Source organism: Lepidochelys kempii, chromosome 12 (assembly GCF_965140265.1).
Source record: "Lepidochelys kempii isolate rLepKem1 chromosome 12, rLepKem1.hap2, whole genome shotgun sequence".
Taxonomy (NCBI): Eukaryota; Metazoa; Chordata; order Testudines; family Cheloniidae; genus Lepidochelys; species Lepidochelys kempii.
The window spans coordinates 17869148-17889973 of NC_133267.1; the positions used below are offsets into that span (position 1 = coordinate 17869148).

Below are 20826 nucleotides of genomic sequence, written 5' to 3' on the forward strand. Positions count from 1 at the left end.
TCTTACCTATACTGTACCAGGACGTCAAACTTCTTACTAAATTAAATGAAAAACTGAGAAAATTTAACAAAGTAAGGAGCTAGTTTACTGAATTATATTCAAAATCACTCTCAAACTCAAATAATCCCAGGAGTCAAGGTGAATTGTTTGTCCAGCTAGACAGTTGTTTTAAATTTCCAAAGCATACTCTGTAAAAATTGCTGATTTTTGCTTAGATCAGGCCTTGGATTGAGAGACTCCAAAGGTTTGGTTTCTGCCATGCCAGATGGAATGAACAATCAATGAAAGCAGAAAATGCTTCTGAAGTATATTATGGGGAAACTTCACATCTGTCCGTATACTCTATAGTTACTCTGCTGATAATACGAGAACAATCATTTATTTATTTACTATGATCATCCAGGGCATAATTTTGAAAAAAGCCTCTAATTTCACAGGCACAGTCAATTACAGGTGTAACTATGTTTACACAGTATGTTTATGGAATATGTTATGTTATATACAACAAACATAACTGAATCAGATATCTGATTTTTGGTTACAAGTAGCTCTTACAACATTCAAGTTTGGCAGCTGGATACCAGAATTATCTTCATTCAAACCTACAAGATTTCAGATGCAAAATCAGATCCCAATCCTGCAAACATGCACGTGTGAGAGTTTACTCACCCAAACAATTCTACTGGGATTTATATGAGTAAAGTTATGCACATATGAATTTGCTGGATTGAGGTCTTAGAGAGTAAACTGAGACTCTCTTGAAAATTGGCTCTGTATTGTCACGTAAAAAGTATCAGAATGTAAAACGTAACAAAAATAAAACCACCAAGAGATTCCTTTCCCCACAAGAATTAGCGGGCACTCAGGAGGAGCTTTTTCTGTGTAGATCAGTGCACATTTCAATGTAGTATCTAGCTGTACACATCCACAGATCTGTGGCCAGCTAGAATTTAATGGATGTCACTATGATTTCTGCAGTGGCCATTCAACATGGATAGAACTCCAATCTTCCTGCTGCAAAGCAAAAACTCTCTCTTGTGAAGAAACTATTAGCTGACAGCAGGATAGGACAGATACACATCAATCCATTCATTAAAGTTCTTCACAGACTGTACAGTACTGCATCTGTCACAAACTATGTCACCTACTTAGGCCTAGATTTTCAAAAGTGAAACCTTGAACATCCCCCACACTGAAAATCAGGACCTCTGACAGAGTCTCAAGATGGACACCCAAAAATGGAGGCAATCAAATTAATTAGTTGCTGTAGAAAGTCTTGGCAACGGATTCTAATTTTCTGTGGTGCTAGTCTTACAAGAGTACATTTTTTTGAAGGGAAAAAGCAATCATTTTAGTCAAAGCACTTAAGTGTTACCTGGAACCTGAATGACCTCCATTCTGTCCAACAGAGCTGGTGGGATGGTAGCAGTAGTGTTGGCTGTGGCTATAAAAAGGACTTGGGACAGGTCAAAGGCTACATTTAAGTAGTGATCGGTGAAGCTATGATTTTGTTCTGGATCCAAGACCTTAAAAAGAGTGAACACAAAAATAATGCGGTTGCTTCATTTCAAAAAACAAAACACTACCACATATATGCTTTTATTTATCTATCTATCTCCTATGTGCTATTCATACTGAAAGCATGCTTTCCCATTGTATGTGTGTCAGATTTGCCTGAGTAAGGCATGCAGTACCAGGCCCTAAATGTAATTCCTGATCTCTGACATCCTGCTCATCTGTTTTAGTTATTTACTACGAGATTCTATACTGCATGGGAAAAAACTGCAACAGAAATCCCTTAATAAAACTTGTGTTTAATTTAGAGTATTGACAGCAGACAAACACCACAAACTACTGAAAGGTGAACTCTGTACAGTACAGACTGTGTATTATGATTGCCAAAGCCTTCTAAACTCATCCAATTTACTTCAGCTCAGTTCCACTGGAGTTGCTAGAAACATTTCAAAATTAACTTATTTAAAATCTCTTATATTAGAGCTTTTATATGCATTACTCTTCATATTCCTGTATGGTCAACCCTGCCTTTTTTAAACGGTTATATAATCCTCAACCATTTTCTTAAAGTTCATGCTGATTCTGCCTGCAGGCTTCATATTACACAATGCCAGCAACAGCATCAAGCATTCCAGTGAACAAGGCTCTGGTGAGGCCACTGACACCAGAAATTAAGAACTGCCTTCAGTCTTCAGGTTAGTATTCCTCTCATGAGACTGCACATATTATGCAAATCACTGTAATCCACCTAATACCACAGCCAAGGGATTACCTTTCAAGTTATACTCTGAAGAAGTGAAGGGTTCCACATACTGTTATTCAGAGTATTTATAATGTCTGAAATATTTATACCGGCAGAACAAAGACTCCTCTTAAAATCTCTGCTTGTAGAGAAGCCTCCCCTCAAGAAATGTAACAAAATATAGACTCTTTTTTCATTGTTTTTAAAGAAATGAAGACGTCTTGATTTCTCCACATCTATCACTCAGCCTAAATATAGAGGAACACTCCAGCAGTTAAGTCCTTTTTTCCTACAGAAATTCACTATCAAGTTAAAGTTCACTGTATCAGGAATTGTCATTTGCACTTAAAATTAATTCAAAAATAGTCAGTCAGTTTATAGTATGAAAGTTAAGTGGGATCCTCTCTATTTCAAAAGTCTTAACCTAGAATTAAGCTTTAAAGAACATACCATTTGCTTATGGCAAAAAGCTTGAGACTGCTCTAGTTTTTTTCCTAATATGCCAATATTAAAAAACTTGGAAATTCAAATTTAATCTCCCACATCACATTTAAATAAATGAAAATTCCACACATTCAAAAGTGTACAAATGCGAAGTTAAAATCATCCAAAGAATATTAACTCAACTCGTTACGTGGTCAGCCTTCCATCTTCTCTTCTTCCTTTTATAACACTTTTGTCAATTTATTTTCTGATCAATCAATTTTTAGTTTAGACTTTTTCCCCCCTCTTTAAACCAGTTTCAAGATGTGCTCAGGTTATGGCCAGGACATCATAAATTTTGCAACCCCCCTGATACAGTAACCATACTGCCATTAGCCTCCCAGTTTTCTGCATTTTTTTGCCCCTGGGCTACCAAAAAAAGCACAAATCATTGGTTTTGTAACTGGTTTCATAAATCTTCCCTGTGACAGATATGGCAATTTCTTGCAATATCCTGGATAAGCCTTATTGAATTAAGTTATATCTTACTGTATTAAGTGAATGTATCACTGTGGACCAGGGATTGTATGTAATTCCATGGGCGGCCGGGGGGGGGGGGGGGGGGAGTTTGCGGGGGGACGTATAATTAGACAAATTCATTCAGGCTGTAAAACCTCTGAAGGGGCACCACCATTTGGAGAGACTTGCATATAGTGGTTCGAACTGGATACCCTAGAGACCAGCAGACAACAAAAGCACTTTTGGATAAATAACCTGGGTTTAAATTACCAAGAGCCTTTGCTCTGATCTAGCAAACAGACAGGACCTTCTGTCAAAGGGCAGGGCCCCAATCCACAGGGAAAGACTGGAAGGACTGACACCAACCAAAGCCCTAGTGGAGGTGTTTTCTCTGTAATGCTTTTACCTTAAGAATAAATATGCTCGCTTAGAAAGAGTTGTGTGGAATTTTGTTTAATAACTAAGTAAAACTGCTTTCAATATGCTACTTGTCTGTTCAGGAATTTTTAAAATCAGATGGACCATAAAAAAAGATCACTGTCTGGCACCAGCGCTGGATGATTTACGAATAAGGCATTGGGACCAAATTCTCTGATGGTATAAATGGGAAACAATGCTGACATCAGTGGAATTTTGCCCATTTGCACTAGAAAATAATTTGGCTTTCTATATTTTACAGTCACTGACGACATGAACTTGTTGATGACCAGGTAAGATTGTCTCAGTTTGTGATCATGCTCAAGGTGGTGCTCTGATGTAAAGTTAAGGGTGTTTGGATAAACTCAACAATACATTTGTACTTTTTGAATAAATTTGGGGGGCTGTAAAGTAGAATTCTTACTTTTCTTACAAAGTTGTTTGGATGATGTAAGGGACAGATTCTTTCAACCTTAACTTTAGGTTAATAATGGTTTTTCCCCAGGGAATTTCTTTTAAAAAATATTTCAGAATTACTCTCTGCACAGACTTCCTGTACTGTTTTCAAGCCATTCGGAGACTGTGATGATCCTTGCAAACTAACCAGGGGCTGTGGCAGAGCACAGATCATGCCCTCTCCCCTCCTGTGGCGTTCCATAAGGGAGAGGCTCCCCGCACCCATAAATACATGTTTCCCCAATTCAGATTTTATAGCATACATGGAAATGGCTGGTAATAGCTAGCTACCTATTTACATATCAAGGCCCTCAAAATTTCTAATTTAACACTCCAGAGTAGAAATTTTATGCCTGCTTCAGAGAGTCTTTATAAAGCTTTTGTATTACATATTCTTCCACACAGAAATTTCAAACATATTACATTTTATAGACAATGGAAGTTAATTTAACAGAAATTCACTAACTTGTCTTGTATATCCCCATTACTAGAGTCCCATAGGATTGGCCTTTTTTGTAAAATGGAAAATACTGATGGATGACCATGAATTCTAATGACTAAACCTTGTATGTCCCCTCTGTTGGTAGCATGGAAGGAAGCAAAAACCACGTAAGTCCTGTGGAAGCAGTGCAAGGGATCTACATGAATGGTAGGGGCAAATAATGAAGAAAAGTACTCTACTATACTTTACTTCTCCAAATACTTGTCACCAAAGTACTCTTCACAAACTCTGTGTAGCTCATGGGTTACTTGAAAAAAAGGCTCAAGGATAGCATGGAGTAGAGGCAGGTTAAAGAAGCCCTACCAGCAATGTTTCTATTGCAAGGTAGCCCAGATTCAAAAGAAAATGGATATCAGTTAATGCTGCTCAAAACGGCATTAACTTCCTCTCTGCATTGTGTGATCCTCCATCAGAGGGGTCACAGAACAGCCACAACCCAGGTTAACAGAAGCTGATCCAATAAAAGATATCACCTCACCCACCTTGTGTCTCATATCCTGGGACCAACACTACTACAACAACACTGCTAAATTAAAATGGAAGTTCCACACCAATTCTCAGCTAATCAAAATTAGCACCAGCGCAGTAAGCAATAACAGAATGTCACTTATGTTCAAGTGGGCAATTGGAGAACTATTTGAGAGCAAAAGACAATTAACTTCTTGCTGGTTTAAGGCTCTCATTTCTACATGCTAATATTGGTATGTCCAGAAATTCTAGACTACCAGTACCTACAGAAAATATTTTATTGTACATTCAATGTTCTCAACATGCACAGTATTAAGATACAATAAGCACGAGCTGCACTCCTTATTTCGGCCTAATTACAATTAAAAGGGCATTCTCAACTGGAAATCAAAGGAATTTAAAAAATAACCCCGGGGGGGGGAGAAGGGGTGCGCGCGGCGCATGGCATGCCCAGGACAGCCACGCTCTGCTCCCAGTTCTGCTCCAGCCCTGGCCCCAGCCCCAACTGCAGCTCCCCTCCCAGCCTCAGCCCCTGGTGCCAGCTTAGCATTGCAGATGCCCAGTTTTCAATCTGAAATTCAGGTCAGAAAGAGGCCTGGCAATGTCCAGTCAACACTGCTGACCGGACACTAAAAGTCCGGTTACTCACAGTAACTGGCCTCTGCTGCTTGGGGGCAGGAAGAGCAACAGCATCTGGAGAACCACTCAGGGATGGCTCCAGCAAGAGAGGTACTGCCGGTTCTCCCATCCTGCCCCAAGCACAGCTCCCCCTCCCCTGTCCTGCCCCACTCACCCCCAACCCACAGAGCACAGCTTGCCCTCCCCCATCCTGCCCCACTCACCTCCCCCAGCCCTGGAGCATGGCTCCCCCACTCACCCCCCACCCTACTCACCTCCCCACCTTGGCTTCTGGGGGGCATGGACCAGGTAAGGGGGAGACATGATAGAAAAAGTTTGGGGAACACTGTTGTATAATCACATTTTTATTATTCAAAGTGCTTTTCTTTCCCTTGTTGCTGTGAGAAAGATCCACACAAACAGTAGGCATCCCTCCTATAGGAAAAACCATGAAACTGTTTCAAATACACAAATAAACTATTTTCTCTGATCTCTTTCAGTTACAGTTACTTTGGAGGTTACTCATCACAATAGCAGGTAAATAGTTTTGAAGACAGAAGTTTGATTTTTAAGTCAGTGGCTGTTTAGTCAGGCAAAAATACTCCTAAAATTTAAAGAATGAAAGAGCAAGGCCAGTGTTTACAAAATGAACATGAAAAGTCTGGAAAATGGCTCCATTTAACCAATACCATATGTACTAAAGGTTTATGTAGTGTATGTGGTTCTGTTACAAATGTGTTTAGTACCCCTAAAGTTGCATGTGTTTGGTCTTACCAAAGGCTCATTTACTATCCTATGTATGATTTTGGTTTGATCGAAAAACAACTAAGCCAGCAAGCTCATTGATTTGACTACATCATGTATACTGAGCTTATATATTCAGATGACCTGAAATCAGCCTCTTCTGAATATTGTGACTGCAAAAATACATGTGAACCCCCACAACTTTTACGTATGAGTAGGCATTTGCACACCAAATTCAGGTAGCGTGATGTTCATTTACCCAATTCAGGTAACTAGATGTTCAACTACCCAATCTGTACGCTTTAAAATAGGCACACATATTCCTGTGAAAATGTGTCTCACGGTATTTAAATTAGATACAGTATAGATAAGTCATTGCCATGTAGTGAGTAACTCTGACAAGGAAAACCACAATAATTTACTGCTGTTGTGAAAGAAAAACTAAAAGGTTTAAATAATGAAGTGTTGGCTTCCTGTTGCTAGTATTTGTACTTAAGAATGTTAGTTGAAATTCTTGCAAGTATTTTAGCTCTCATTTGAGTAATTTATTAAACAAATACAGTATTTACAAGGATCACAGCACTATGAATATGCTGTCCTCCGTTTTTGAATTGTCTCTGAAATTAAAAGTCCATACATATGGCAATAATCCACATCTGCTTCCTACCCCACACCTGTCTACCACCTTCATTCCATCCTTCTCTCTTAAATTACTGTGCTTTTTCTTGCCACATGATAAATTACCAATGGTATGTTGACATGAAAAGTTCTCACGTTACACATAATGGAACCTATGCAATTCCTGAGCAATTGCGTACTGCTGTCAAGATAATTTATCCTTCGCATTATGGCATGAATACATCCCTTGTCCTAGCCATTTGAATTATAGCTATGAACAGTGTTTTGTAATATTTAAAAAAATTACAATCTGTACACTTGTCAGGAAACTGACTGAATAAAAACAAACATGCAGAATTAACTTTCATTATAATAAATCCTTTGCACTTTTTGAAAAAAAAAATTTTTGTGATCGAAAGCTTTCGATCACAAAGAATCAGTCAAGGTGCATTTTTATCTCACTGTAAAAGCAAAACAGCTAAGAGCAGATGTAAAATGGAGCTATTTCAGTTGATGTCGTTTGATTAGTAAGGAACTCCAGATTTCAAATCCTACACAGGGTCTGGATAAGTATCTGAAAATTTACAATGACGATGTAATAAAATGCAATTAATATATTCCTTTTAAAAGGTGATGTCTGATTATTAAAAGTATACTTGAAAAATATACTTGAGTCCTAAAGGCAAGGCTGTGACTCACCGAACATTTCCTCTCAATAGATATTGTTCACCACTATATCATTAGATCATTCAGACGCTTCCTACTTAAGTGCTCTCCTCAGCAGAGACCTGTTGTCATCATTTATCCTCTCCTTTACTCATTGAGACAGAGGCCTTCAAGAATCATAGCTAGCCAACTGCACTGAGCATTAATTCAATCATCCTGGTTACATATGAATACCTATTATCACATTCATATTTTAAAGCCTGGAGACATATATAATCATACAAAATAATGTGAACAAAGCTTCGGCAGATTTTCTCCAAAGAAAACAAGTATCAAGAGATACCACAAACAGAATTAATCTTTTGCTGAAAGCCTAGTCTTGTTCCTTTTTAGTAAAACTGTTCTGTCAACACTTCCACTGACAGCACACAGACAAAATCATTTTGTTTCACTAACTGAGACAAAATAGAGCTGATCTTTTCTGGCAGTTTTTATTAAAGTTTAACTATAAACTTTTCAAAAGGGCCTCAAATCCATCCCCTAACTTTCAACACGCTCATTTATGCATGCAAGCAGCATTTGCATACAATTTAGAACTGTGCACACAAACTGGCCACATCTTTGAAGCATACATCATACATTTCTGAAAATGTTAAACCCATTGGATTTTGAAAGCACAATATTCTTACTGGCATATGCAGCAAGTTAAAAGCTCTGGGAACGCTCCGCAAGTTTTATTTACTGGATTTTAAAATTCATTCAATTGTACACATCAATCCTTCTTCCCTTTTTCTTCACATCCCTTGTCTAACCACATCTCCTATGGAACCCATTTTTTAGGGCTATGTTGCTGGCTAATATGTTATTTATTGATATATGTGAAATGGTAATAACATATTTTTAAATATGTCCAGACAATATGATTGGATACATTTAACTGAAATTGTAACAGAAAAAAGAATCTGTTACATGTATGAAATTCTGAATGATCTGATAGAATTTTAGTTTTTCATAAGAGCAAACATCTCTCCCTAGACTCGTAACTCTTTTCTTTGCCATCCTAGATATTTCTAAGGTGGAAAATACTCTTATTTGGACACTATTCCAACCACTTTCCAAAGTAAACAAAGGTGCACTTCAACAATTTGCCTTTATCTAACATAGGAAGGTTAGAATTTTTCAAAAAATTAGGTTGAATATATCATTTTATGAAAAACAACACTTGAGGAGCAAAAATATCTTGGTAATTTCCACAGAGCATTCACATGCATACAAAGCTTTCTCTGTACAAAATATTTTATTACCATGAAATCCAGAGGTAAGTCCCATGGATGTTTAATTGCCTGCCTATAATGCTTGGTCTTATTTCACTTCCCTACAAACGCATACTAACAAGCACTTGGATCCATTTCTATTTTCCCCAGCTTTCAACAGAGGTCATCTAAATTTAGAATAAATGTTCCCTTGTTGACGAACAGTAACTGGAAGTAAGAAGACATTCTGTTTCGCTTAAGCAATAACTCCACAGAAGCACCAGGACAAAAATATATCCAACTTTGCCTCCAAACTTGTGGGGTGGGACACATTTATTCTTGAGTTTAGCAACTGTACTGGTACCATTCAGGATTATCACCATTAAAATACACCTAAACACATTAAGACCTTTTTCCCATGCCATTTAAGATTAATAATGGAAGCTAGTCAGCATAAAGGTGTGGTTTGAATAACAGATGTGCCACTCAGCTAATGACTTGCGGTCATTATTTTCCTACAAAATAGCCACATTTGTTCAATGCAAATGGAAATGCCAACAAGTACAACCACCAAAGCAGATTAAAATTTTTTCGTATCTTGAGGTCCGAGCTCCCCAGTAGGGGAAGTGGAGGACCAGCTTCAAGATGTTTAGGCAGCGGTACCAACTAGGTTTTGGAATAATGAGGCAAGCAGGTTTTGGTAACCTTAGTAACAATACTGATGTCATTTAAAGAAAGATGCTGTTATGGTTCAAATCACCTTAGAAGGCAGCAAAAGTAGTGACGAGAAGCAAGACAGCTGGGAAATGAGCTGAAGAAAAGATAGCTAAGACCTTGTAATGGGTTTGTATCAAGAAATACAGACTCATTAAACTATTCATTTTACCTGGATGTCAAGGTGGAACAATCAGTTAGATTTGATATTATATTCAGTGTCTAAAAGGCTGATTAAACACTGAACTAAAACAAATTTAGTCAGGATATATTCGGATCTTTCAATATAGGAGACCCAAAAACTTTACAAACTATGGGATAGATCCTCGGCTAGTGTAAAGTATTGCAGCATCATTCAAACCAATGGCACTAAGGCAATTTACACCATGAGAAGATCTGGCTCAGTAAGCTCGAAGTACAAATTCCTTCAAGCCCGACTGGACTGCCCAACATTACAGAGGTAAAATATGCAAAATGCTTAATAGTGTATAAAAACACTACCCAGTAATCTAAGATAGGAAATGAAGAATACTCTAACTGAGACTGCAAGGGGAAGTTACAGGTAGAATAAAATTAACCAAATTAGAATTCAGGTACAACTTTGGAGATAGCACCCATACTCTTGAGAAAATCATCATACTTTTTATATTTCATCCAGAAGATGGTACTTCCAGATTACAGATGCTGAGCCACTGCTTCAGTATTGACTAAAGAGGATTTACTAAGTGGCACATTTTCCACTTCCACCCCTTATTGCAATACTTAGATTTTCCTAGGACATCTCTCATCCTTACATTGACCGGACTAAGCTGGGCTGGGCCTAAAGTCTGAAGATATGATTGCAGAAGTATTCGAAAAGGCAGACGCTCGTTTTGATTATTACCAATGTGCTAAGTAGCTTCCATTTGTAGGTTTTAAACAGATTTCCTCCTCTTACTTTTTAAAGCTCATTGCCATGTAAGGCCAGTAGTTTCATCATACTTGGAGGCTTTCTATGCATTTCAGGAATGGGTACTTGATAGCTAAAGAACTATTTAATTAAATGATCGTGCATTGTTTGGACTTCTTTCAAAATTATTTAATAAGAGAATATGAAATTATTTTAGGCACACAGATTGCAAATTAATTTGAACTAAACGTAACACCACAAAAGAGGACTAAAACACTGGCTTGCACTCATTCTGAATCTCAAGGGACTGGTTGACAGTCTCAAAAAAGGAGTCATTTTTATCATGTATAAGGTTAAGATTTCACCATGGTTATTTTTAATAAAAATGTCATGGCCAGGTTGCAGGCAATAAACAAAAATTCACAGAAGCCCACAATCTGACTTTTACTAAAATTATGCGGGGGGGAACTGACAGCCCCAGCCCCTTCTGCAGCCGTGGGGGCTGAAGCTGAAAAAGTCACAGAGGTTTGTTGAAGTAATGGAATCCACGACCTCCATGATTAAATTGTATCCTTTATCATGTATAATGGGGAAAAACAAAATCAAATTTAATTTGTAGAAAGCCATGCACTAAAGGGACAACTGCCATAGAATAACACTTGGTTTAAATAGTATCTTTCATGCTTAAAGTATCCCCTAGTGCTAAGCAATGAGTTAAAAAAAATGATTGCAGCGACTCTGTAGGCAAATGGAACAATGATTGCGCACTTAATAATAGTGCACACAAAGCCATAGTAAGTACAATCTTGATGAGAAAGGATGTTGATTAGTATACTAGGATAAGGTTGTGTACTCCAATCGAGGCCTCACTACCGCCCCGTAGAGCGGGACAATTGCCTCCCATGTCTTAAACACAAGACTCCTGTTAAATACACCCCAGAATGATATTAGCCTTTTTTCACAACTGCATCACATTGTTGACTGACATTCAATTTGTGATCCTCTATTACCCCGAATCCTTTTCGGCAGTACTGCCACCTAGCCAGTTATTTCCCATTTTGTAGTTGTGCATTTGATTTTTTCCTTCCCAACTGAAGTATTTTGCACTTGTCTTTTCTGAATTTCACCTTGCTGATTTCAGACCAAATCTCCACGTTGTCAAGGTCATTTTGAATTCTAATCCTGTCCTCCAAAGTGCTTAAAGTTCCTACTAGCTTGGTCTCATCCACAAATTTTACAAACGCACTCTCCACTCCATTATCCAAATCAGTAATGAAAATATTCAATAGTACCAGACCCAGGACTGATCCCTGTGGGAAACCACCAGATATGCCCTCCCAGTTTGATAGCAAAGCACTAATAACTACTCGGAGTATGGTCTTTCAACTAGTTGTGCACTCACCTTACAGTAAATCCACCTATACCATACTTATGTAGTTTGCTTATAAGAATGTAATGTGGGACTGTCTCAAAAGCCTTACTAAAAATCAAGATATATCTTTTGCTTTCCCCTCTCCATGAATAAGACTGAGTTTGTCACGGAAGTCATGGATTCCGTGACTTTCCAGGACCTCAAGGACTTCTGCAGCCAGCCCCTGGGCCAGCCACACCCTCCTCCCGCAGCAGGAGTTTGGGTGTGGGAGGGGACTCAGGGCTGGGAGGGTTGGCATGCAGGAGGGGGTGAGGGCTCTGGGTGGTGCTTACCTTGGGGCCCCCACCGGCAACATCCCTCACCTCCTATGCAGGGGCATGGCTAGGCAGTTCTGTGCACTGCTTCCACCCGAAGGCACTGCCCCCGCAGCTCCCATTTGCTCCCAGCCAATGGGACCTGCGGAGACAGCGCTCAGGGTAGAGTTGGCACACAGAGCCGTCTGACCATGCCTCCGCCTCCACCATGCTGCAGGGCCATGTTGATGAAATGAAAATTGATGCACTGCCGCCACTCACCGAGCACTCGCAGTGCCCCCCCGCCCAAAAACAAAAAACAAAAAAAAAAATTTAGTCAGGGGTATATAGTACAAGTCATGGACAGGTCACGGGCCATAATTTTTTGTTTACTGCCCATGACTTTTACTAAAAATACCTGTGACTAAAACATAGCCCTATCCATGAGGCCAGTAACCAGAGAAGGAAATTAGGTTGATTTGGCATGATTTGTTCTTTACACATCCATGCTGGCTATTTCTTATATTCCTATTAATCTCTTGGTGTTTAAAAAATAATTGTTTAATAATTTATTCCAGTATCTTTCCAGGTTTCAAAAGTTAGGCTGACTGAACTATAATTCCCTGGGTCCTCTTTGTTCTTCTTTTTAAAGACAGAAAATATGCTTACTCTTCTTCAGTCCTCTGGGACCTCAGTCATCCTCCAGGAGTTCCATAACTGCTAAGAACAAAATTTAGTCATGGAGATCATGGATTCTGTGACTTTAATGAACCTCTGTGACTTTTGCATCAGCCCCCAATGGCAGGAGCTGGAGTTCCTCCACACCCCCACCCCAGGAGGCAGGGCTCAGGCTGTCAGTCACTCTGCCCCCCTGGAGTTCAGACTTCAGTACCCCCAGCAGTCAGCACACCCCTCTCCTGCATTAATTTTTAGTAAAAGTCAGGTTGCAGGCTTCCGTGATTTTTTGCTTATTGCCTGTGACACGTCCGTGAGTTTTACTAAAAATATCTGTGACAAAATCTTAACCTCAATAATTGCTAACGGTTCTGAGATTGCTTCAGCTAGTTCCTTAAGTACCCTAGGATGACTTTAATCAGATCCTGCAAAGTTTCCAGTTTTGTAGGACTCCTTTTTGATATTCAGGTCACTAAAGAGCTCCTGATAGAGCCATATTGGCCTCTTACTATTCTCCCGGTCTTTTCTTTGCATCAGGATGGTTTGCAGTTCCTCCTTTAATATTGTCTCCTTGAGAAGCTGCCAGCTCCCTCCTCCTGAAGTACTTTTTCCTTTAGAGTTTCTTCCCATGGGACCTTACCCCCAGTTCTCTGCGCTTGTTTAAGTCTGTTTTTTAAGTCTATTGTTCTTATTCTAACGCTCACTTTCCTTAGAAATTCATCATTTCACCTTCAGCCCCCAACTACAACCTCTCCAGTGAATCATCAAGGATCTACAACCATCCTGAAGGACTATCCCTCACTCTCACAGATCTTGGGAGACAGGCCAGTCCTCACTTACAGACAGCCCCCCAACCTGAAGCAAACACACAACAAAAACACTAACCCAGGAACCGATCCTTGCAATAAAGCCCGTTGCCAACTCTGTCCACATATCTATTCAAGGGACACCATCATAGGACCTAATCACATCAGCCACACTATCAGAGGCTTGTTCACCTGCACATCTACCAATGTGATATATGCCATCATGAGCCAGCAATGCCCCTCTGCCATGTACAATGTCCAAACCGGACAGTCTCTATGCAAAAGAATAAATGGACACAAATCAGACGTCAAGAATTATAACATTCAAAAACCAGTCGGAGAACACTTCAAACTCCCTGGACACTCAACTATAGACCTAAAAGTGGAAATTCTTCAACAAAAAAACCTTCAAAAACAGACTCCAATGAGAAACTGCAGAACTGGAATTAATTTTCAAACTGGACACCATTAAATTAGGCTTGAATAAAGACTGGGAGTGGATGAGTCATTACACAAAGTAAAACTATTTCCCCTTGCTAATTCTCCCCCTACTGTTACTCACACCTTCTTGTCAACTGTTTGAAATGGGCCATCCTGATTATCACTACAAATTTTTTTTTGCTCCTGCTGATAATAGCCCACCTTAAATCGATAAGCCTCGTTAGAGTTGGTATGGCAACCCCCATTTTTTCATGTTCTCGGTATATATATATATATCTTCCTACTGTATTTTCCACTGCATGCATCTGATGAAGTGGGTTTTAGCTCACGAAAGCTTACGCTCAAATAATTTTGTTAGTCTCTAAGGTGCCACAAGTACTCCTCATTCTTTTTGCTGATACAGACTAACTGGGCTACCACTCTGAAACCTATCATTTCATGATCACTTTCACCCAAACTGCCTTCCACCTTCAGCTTGGCTCCAATTCCTCCCTGTTGGTCAGAATCATGTCTAAAATGGCTGCCTCCCTAATTACTTCCTCCACTTGTGAAACAAAACGGTGTCCCCAATACATTCCAAGAACTTACTGGAAATGTTATGTTTTGCTGTATTACCTTTACAACAGATGTCTGGGTAATTGAAGTCCCCATTACTCCCAGGTCTTGTGTTTTGGATATTTCTGTTGCTTGTTCTAGAAATGCCTCATCCACCTCCCTTTCCTGATTTAGTGGACTGTAGTAGACCCCTACCATGATGTCACCCCTATTTTTACCCCTTTTACTCAGAAACTTTCAAACGGTCTGCCTCTCACTGCCTTCTGGACTTCAGAACAGGTGTACATATTCTAGATGTATAATGCAACACCTCCTCCCTTTTTAGCCTTTGTCCTAAACAAGCTATACCCCTCTATACCAACTTTCCAGTCATGAAACTTATCCCACTAAGTCTCTGTGATGCCATTAAGTAAACATTTAGCTCATGGACTAATACTAATTTCTTCCTGTTTACTCCCTATTGATGAGGCTTAATCCATTACTGTTAGTGAAGCACAGAGATCATTGGATTAACAAAAAAGTGCAAAGTGTTTGTATCTAATCAGACGTTCACTACAAAAATACTGATTTAAAATGTAACAATGATAGTGTAAGTACTTATGTGACGCTCCCTGTACTAGGTCATGTACTTTGCTGTAGTATTAGCTTGTACCAGTGAAAGCTTAAAAATAAAATAAAATTAAAAAAAAGACTAAATCCCAGGGAAAACCTTAAAAAAAAAATCCAGTTATATCTAGATTTAACTACCAACACATATGCTGGTTGGTCTGCAGGGGTTCACCACATCTGCTAATAATCTTAAATCAATTAAAAAAGATCTGTGTGGTTAAAGACTTATGTCATCTAGTGTACGAGTATCCTTAACAGAATCTATTTTGGTACAATTAAAATGTCTGACTTTTTATTAAAGTTTAAAACACTATGTTGAGCATGCGTAAAAAGGCCATTGTGAAGTCTGCAAGAGGACTAAAAGTTTAAACAAAGATCACTGTCCTTATAAGTATTTTAGAAGACATGCAGCCAGTAGAGTTTGCACTATGTATGAGACACTGCAAAAGATCCGATTATCATCAACTTCACTGACTAGCAGTACACAAAACCATCAACTCAGCCTGTCTTTTACTCAGTACAAGCCCCACTATGCCTTCACCAAACTAACACTTTCTTCCTGAGAAATTCTGCTAATCTGAAATTAATCAATCTTTGGAATGTACAGTATGTGACAGTGAGAATAAGATGATCCCATATCTTACCTCAAGCAAAGCAGCTGCAGGATCTCCTTGCAGGCTCTTTCCCAGTTTGTCAACCTCATCTAATAGAAACACTGGATTGTTAACCCCAACAGTCTTCAAACCATTGATTATTCGACCAGGCATACTGCCAACATAGGTGCGCCTGTGTGAAACAAGCAGAAAAAAAAAAAAATCAGAAGCAGAAGACATCAGGCATGAAAACAACAAACCTAAAACCCAAAGAAACAAATCTGGAAAAAAGCAGCCTTATCATAATACTTGTGTAAAAACCAGTCTCTCTCATGCTTCCATTGTTGAATATACAACTTAATTAATGTAACTGATTAAAGAATGATATTCTAACCCCAATTCCTTACTGAAATATTTGTTCCAGGCAGAGTAAAGCACACCTAAAATCCACATAGTGCATGATCACAATAAATGGTTGCAAGCAAGGTTTGGGATTTTTTAAAACCCTTTGGCCAACTAGAAACATAGATTTTTGAACTCTGCATCATTTTTATACTTTTAACAGCAGTGGTACTAGTATCCTAACTGTGACATACAGTATTAATAAATTTGGGCATAATTCTATGAATGTTGGATTCCATGAAGCCTATGTTAGGTAGCCATGTGTCCTAATTGGAACCCACAAACAGAGGTTTTTCATTGAATAACTTTTTTAAAAACACCTTATAGTTGATTTTGTCATATTTGAACAAAACAGAAAAAATTAACTTAGCAAAGCATGCATGGAATGAAAAAGTACCTATCCAAATTTGTTTAGGAAATTTGTTTGTTTTACAGTGTGTGGGGGGAACTATATATATTTTACACATAAGCAATCATCATATCCTAAGTTTATCACAGTCTTTCTGCTTGTGCCATAAAACAAACAAAATACTGATGGCTCAGAAGAAACCGATACATGATGTGCTACACTACAGGAGCTATCTCATGACCCTCACAAAGCAGATTTGCAGGACAGGTCTAAATGCTTGGCCCATATAATCTGTATTAAACTAGCCAGAACAAAACAGGAAGAGCTTTGGAAAGATGAATCCTAAAAACCATGGGAAGGGTTTTAAAACTACTAAAGCGGACTTTAAATCATTGAATCCCACAGTAAATATCACCACACCCTGTAATAATGATATGGTTTTATATTAAATTTGTCTGTTGAAGGAGAGGGCATGATTCTATAATTGTTTAAGTGATATTTACATTTAACTTTATAAAGTTATGACAAATTTGCTGTTATGCTCTAGGGCTCAACAACTACTGAATACATTCAGCCTCCTTAACCTTAGGAAAAATAGCAAACTAGGTAAACTGAGACAAACCTAACTATCAAGAGCTGTGGTGAGAAAAGATGAAGGTGGAAGCATCTGTAAAACAACTTATGGCAAGTCCAGCAATATCAGCATCTTGCAAGGTGCAGTTTCAGTGGCTGTCTTGATAACCCAACATCCTTCCAAGGAGAAATCAGAAAAAACAAGCCAAAAAATTCTTACATCTAAAGAAAAAAACTATTGTTGGAAAATTTTTAAGTTGTAACCCTTCAAAAAGTTGCATCAGGTAATCAGTGTGTAGAAATAAAGCTACCATAGATGGAGATGGGGAATTGCCTTGGTTCCTACTAAAATGGGGTACTCAAGATACAAGAAGGGTGAAATGGGCAATGTAGGCATCATGAGATTTTCAAGGTTCAAATGTAGAAGCAACTTTGTTAGGCACAGGTCTCGATTCAGCAAAGAATTTAAACATATGCTTAAATCCCATGGAATTGGAGCTTAATCGTTAGAGTTGGACAAGAGCATGGGTAAGTAGGAAGAAATTACAGTTCCAAACAGTATCATAACTTTTTCACAGCTATCACCCTTCCTTTCCCGCTCTTCTCTCCCTCATCCCTTGTACTGTAACAAATTTTAAATACAGCAAATCGAGTTAATTAAATTCAACACAGCTGTTTAATCAGTGGATTAAATTCTAACTTAAAATGTGCATGCATTTATTTACATAATTTGATACGCTAACATGAAAGACAGATTAAATTTACAGCCTGAATTTAACAGGTACATGGATATCAATTTTCCCTTTACATCTGTAACAGCTTTCCTTGGAGAAAATTAGATTGTCCATAGCCCTGTGCTACAAAGTGCCATTGTATAGGTGGGCACTACCCAATTTTATTATTGAATTAACCTGACAGACTCAAGACCCACAATACTGACAAGTAATGCTAGTTTTGCAAGAGGTTAATAAATACCATACAAAGGCAGATCTGTATGAGAGCATTAGAGACACTAAATACAACGTGGCAGGAGGAACAACAGCTTAATAATATGATAACCATGTGTCTGAATGTCTTATACTGAAATTCCCGATCACTTAAGAATCTAAATTGCTTCCAAGTTTCAATATTCAAAAATTAGTGACTGGCACAATTAACTGTTAATAACAAAACCTTGAACATTTAAGATGTTTTGAACTACTTATTTCTGCCACACAATAGAAGTATGATTTCCTTTGCTGTGCAAAAGCACAACTGAAGCTTCATTAAGACTCCTTTTTGTGGTGTTGTTCCCCCCCCCCCCCATCAGTAACAAAGCAGTCCATGCAAATTAAAATTTAAGAAAAGCAGCAGCTTTATAAACATTGCCCAAACTCTAGAGGTTGATACAGAAAATAGAATAAAAAAACGGGAGTCTTCGAAAGAACAAAAACAGGGACCAAGTGTCCTCACCACAAGCCTAGAAAGTCAGCTGACAACAGCTTCTTCTAAAGACCTCTACTGTAGAAAAACCACATGCTCCCTCATATGGCTCTTGTTAGGTTAGGCTAATACACTTTAAAACAGACTTTCAACTTGGTTTAGGTCCTGTCCACACTAGTATCAGAATTTCACTAGCAATAAACTTATTTAAACATAGCTATTGCTAGAGGGATTATAACAGATTCCCTCATGAATGGGCATAGAAATTACGCTGGTTGAACTATAGTACTATATGGTGCTAAACATTTTAAAAAACCTGATAATTTAAAAAAAAAATGTTTCTACTATGTCTTCAGTTCTCTTTTTAATAAGGAAGTTTGCATCAAAAGTAAGCAACAAACTTTTACATATGGAGTAGATGAGTGGTAAAAGCCAAGGACAGATGGAGGATGTCTGATAAAGCAGTTCTGTTTTTGTACTGAAATGTTGACTTCATTTTGAGAATGCAGAACAGTAGTGGCTACTCATAGCCTAATGAAAAAAAGGATTCACATGAACTCCAGCTGCAAGCATGTAATCAGTGATTAAATTGTAAAAGCTGGGCGTTTCCAGATTACCGCATTTGTACATCACATGGAACTGCACGCCCATCGAAACACCACCCATGACACAGTGCTTTTCCTGTTGAATAGATCATTCAGTATACACCTTCCTCCCACCTAGAAGATGAGTGGCAAAATATATTGATTGCTATTTTTGGTAGCCCTTGTTTGCAAACAAAACAAAAATGATATTAAATCAAATCTATTTACAAGCTTTTATTCACTAGGAGTAGGAGAGGTAACAAGCACTAACAGTACACCTACATACTGCTACGTTAATGAAAAGTTCTCTTTAATGGTGTAGAAAGGAGCCATTAGATGGCATCAAGGCCCGATTCATCATGAATGACTTGGGCTTGCTCTCAGAGAACCTTGTCTCTTTTTGCACCGACATTATCCCATGTACTGTCTATTTCAAAGAAAAGCATCTCCCTCTCTCCTACCACCCCTTCACCTCTTTTCTCCCCTCTTCTTTTACCTCCATATTTCTGTCTGATAGTATTCATTACATAAATCTGTAATTATGTTTATGATAATTAAAGAATCTTTGAGACAGTTTGCAGGAAAAAGTTATATCATACAATTGTATTGTGTGTCCCTGTCGTAAATATAAAGGGAAGGGTAAACACCTTTAAAATCCCTCCTGGCCAGAGGAAAAATCCTCTCACCTGTAAAGGGTTAAGAAGCTAGGCACCTGACCAAACCTCGCTGGCACCTGACCAAAATGACCAATGAGGAGACAAAATACTTTCAAAAGCTGGGAAGAGGGAGAAAAACAAAGGGTCTGGTGTCTGTCTGTATGATGCTTTTGCCGGAGACAGAACAGGAATGGAGTCTTAGAACTTAGTAAGTAATCTAGCTAGATATGCGTTAGATTAGGATTTCTTTAAATGGCTGAGAAATTAAGCTGTGCTGAATAGAATGAATATTCCTGTCTGTGTGTCTTTTTGTAACTTAAGGTTTTGCCTAGAGGGATTCTCTGTTTTGAATCTAATTACCCTGTAAGGTATTTACCATCCTGATTTTACAGAGGTGATTCTTTTTACTTCTATTAAAATCCTTCTTTTCAGAAACTGAATGCTTTTTCATTGTTCTTAAGATCTAAGGGTTTGGGTCTGTGTTCACCTATGCAAATTGGTGAGATTTTTTACCAAACCTTCTCCCGGAAGTGGGGTGCAAGGGTTGGGAGGATTTTGGGGGGAAAGACGTTCCCGAACAACGCTTTCCTAATAAAAATAAACCCAGATAAACATTTGGTGGTGGCAGTGGAAGTCCAAGGGCAAAGGGTAAAATAATTTGTAGCTTGGGGAAGTTTTAACCTAAGCTGGTAAAAGTAAGCTTAGGAGGTTTTCATGCAGGTCCCCACATCTGTACCCTAGAGTTCAGAGTGAGGAAGGAACGTTGACAGTCCCCAGTTCTTTAAACTGGATCCTTACGGACTCAGCCCTTTACTGGCGCACAGGCCCACTGAAGGCGTCACACAGATGCATGAATTCACTTGTGAAGCTTCTATTGTGGAACCAGGGCTTACTTACATAAAGAACTTTGTAGAAACAATCTGTGGATGCAGAAAAACAAATCTGTAATAGA

At 38.6% G+C, this 20826-nt stretch overlaps 2 protein-coding genes across 6 annotated transcripts in view; one reads left to right on the forward strand and one right to left on the reverse strand.

The window, feature by feature from the left end:
* Positions 1–20826, reverse strand: part of LONP2 (lon peptidase 2, peroxisomal) — a 114594-nt gene that overhangs the window by 65805 nt on the left and 27963 nt on the right. For all 4 annotated transcript variants that reach the window (XR_012154484.1, XR_012154483.1, XM_073307718.1 and 1 more), the window contains exons 8-9: positions 15940–16081; positions 1376–1526 (exon numbers count right to left, since the gene is read on the reverse strand). Coding sequence is in view for 2 of the 4 variants with exons in the window: in XM_073307718.1 (XP_073163819.1) it covers positions 1376–1526; positions 15940–16081 (293 nt within the window). In the remaining 2 variants the exon portion in view is untranslated. The remainder of the gene's footprint in view (positions 1–1375; positions 1527–15939; positions 16082–20826) is intronic.
* On the forward strand, positions 1497–15206 carry LOC140896245 (uncharacterized). Of its 2 annotated transcripts, XM_073307726.1 has the most exons (6): positions 1497–2210; positions 2466–2530; positions 3879–3909; positions 4660–4721; positions 6161–6197; positions 13598–15206. In XM_073307726.1, the coding sequence occupies exons 3-6, from the start codon at positions 3890–3892 to the stop codon at positions 14160–14162; spliced, it is 684 nt and encodes a 227-aa protein (XP_073163827.1). In that variant the 5' UTR covers positions 1497–2210; positions 2466–2530; positions 3879–3889; the 3' UTR covers positions 14163–15206. The 2 variants fall into 2 exon arrangements, with proteins under 2 accessions (XP_073163827.1, XP_073163826.1); XM_073307725.1 differs by lacking the exon at positions 2466–2530.

Coding starts and splice junctions, on each gene's coding strand:
- LOC140896245 (XM_073307725.1), top strand. CDS start 2,123: ATGCCAGCAACAGCATCAAGCATTCCAGTGAACAAGGCTCTGGTGAGG. Junction 3,910..4,659: donor ATGAACTTGTTGATGACCAG/GTAAGATTGTCT, acceptor CTCTGTTGGTAG/CATGGAAGGAAGCAAAAACC. Junction 6,198..13,597: donor GTTACTCATCACAATAGCAG/GTAAATAGTTTT, acceptor CACTTTCCTTAG/AAATTCATCATTTCACCTTC.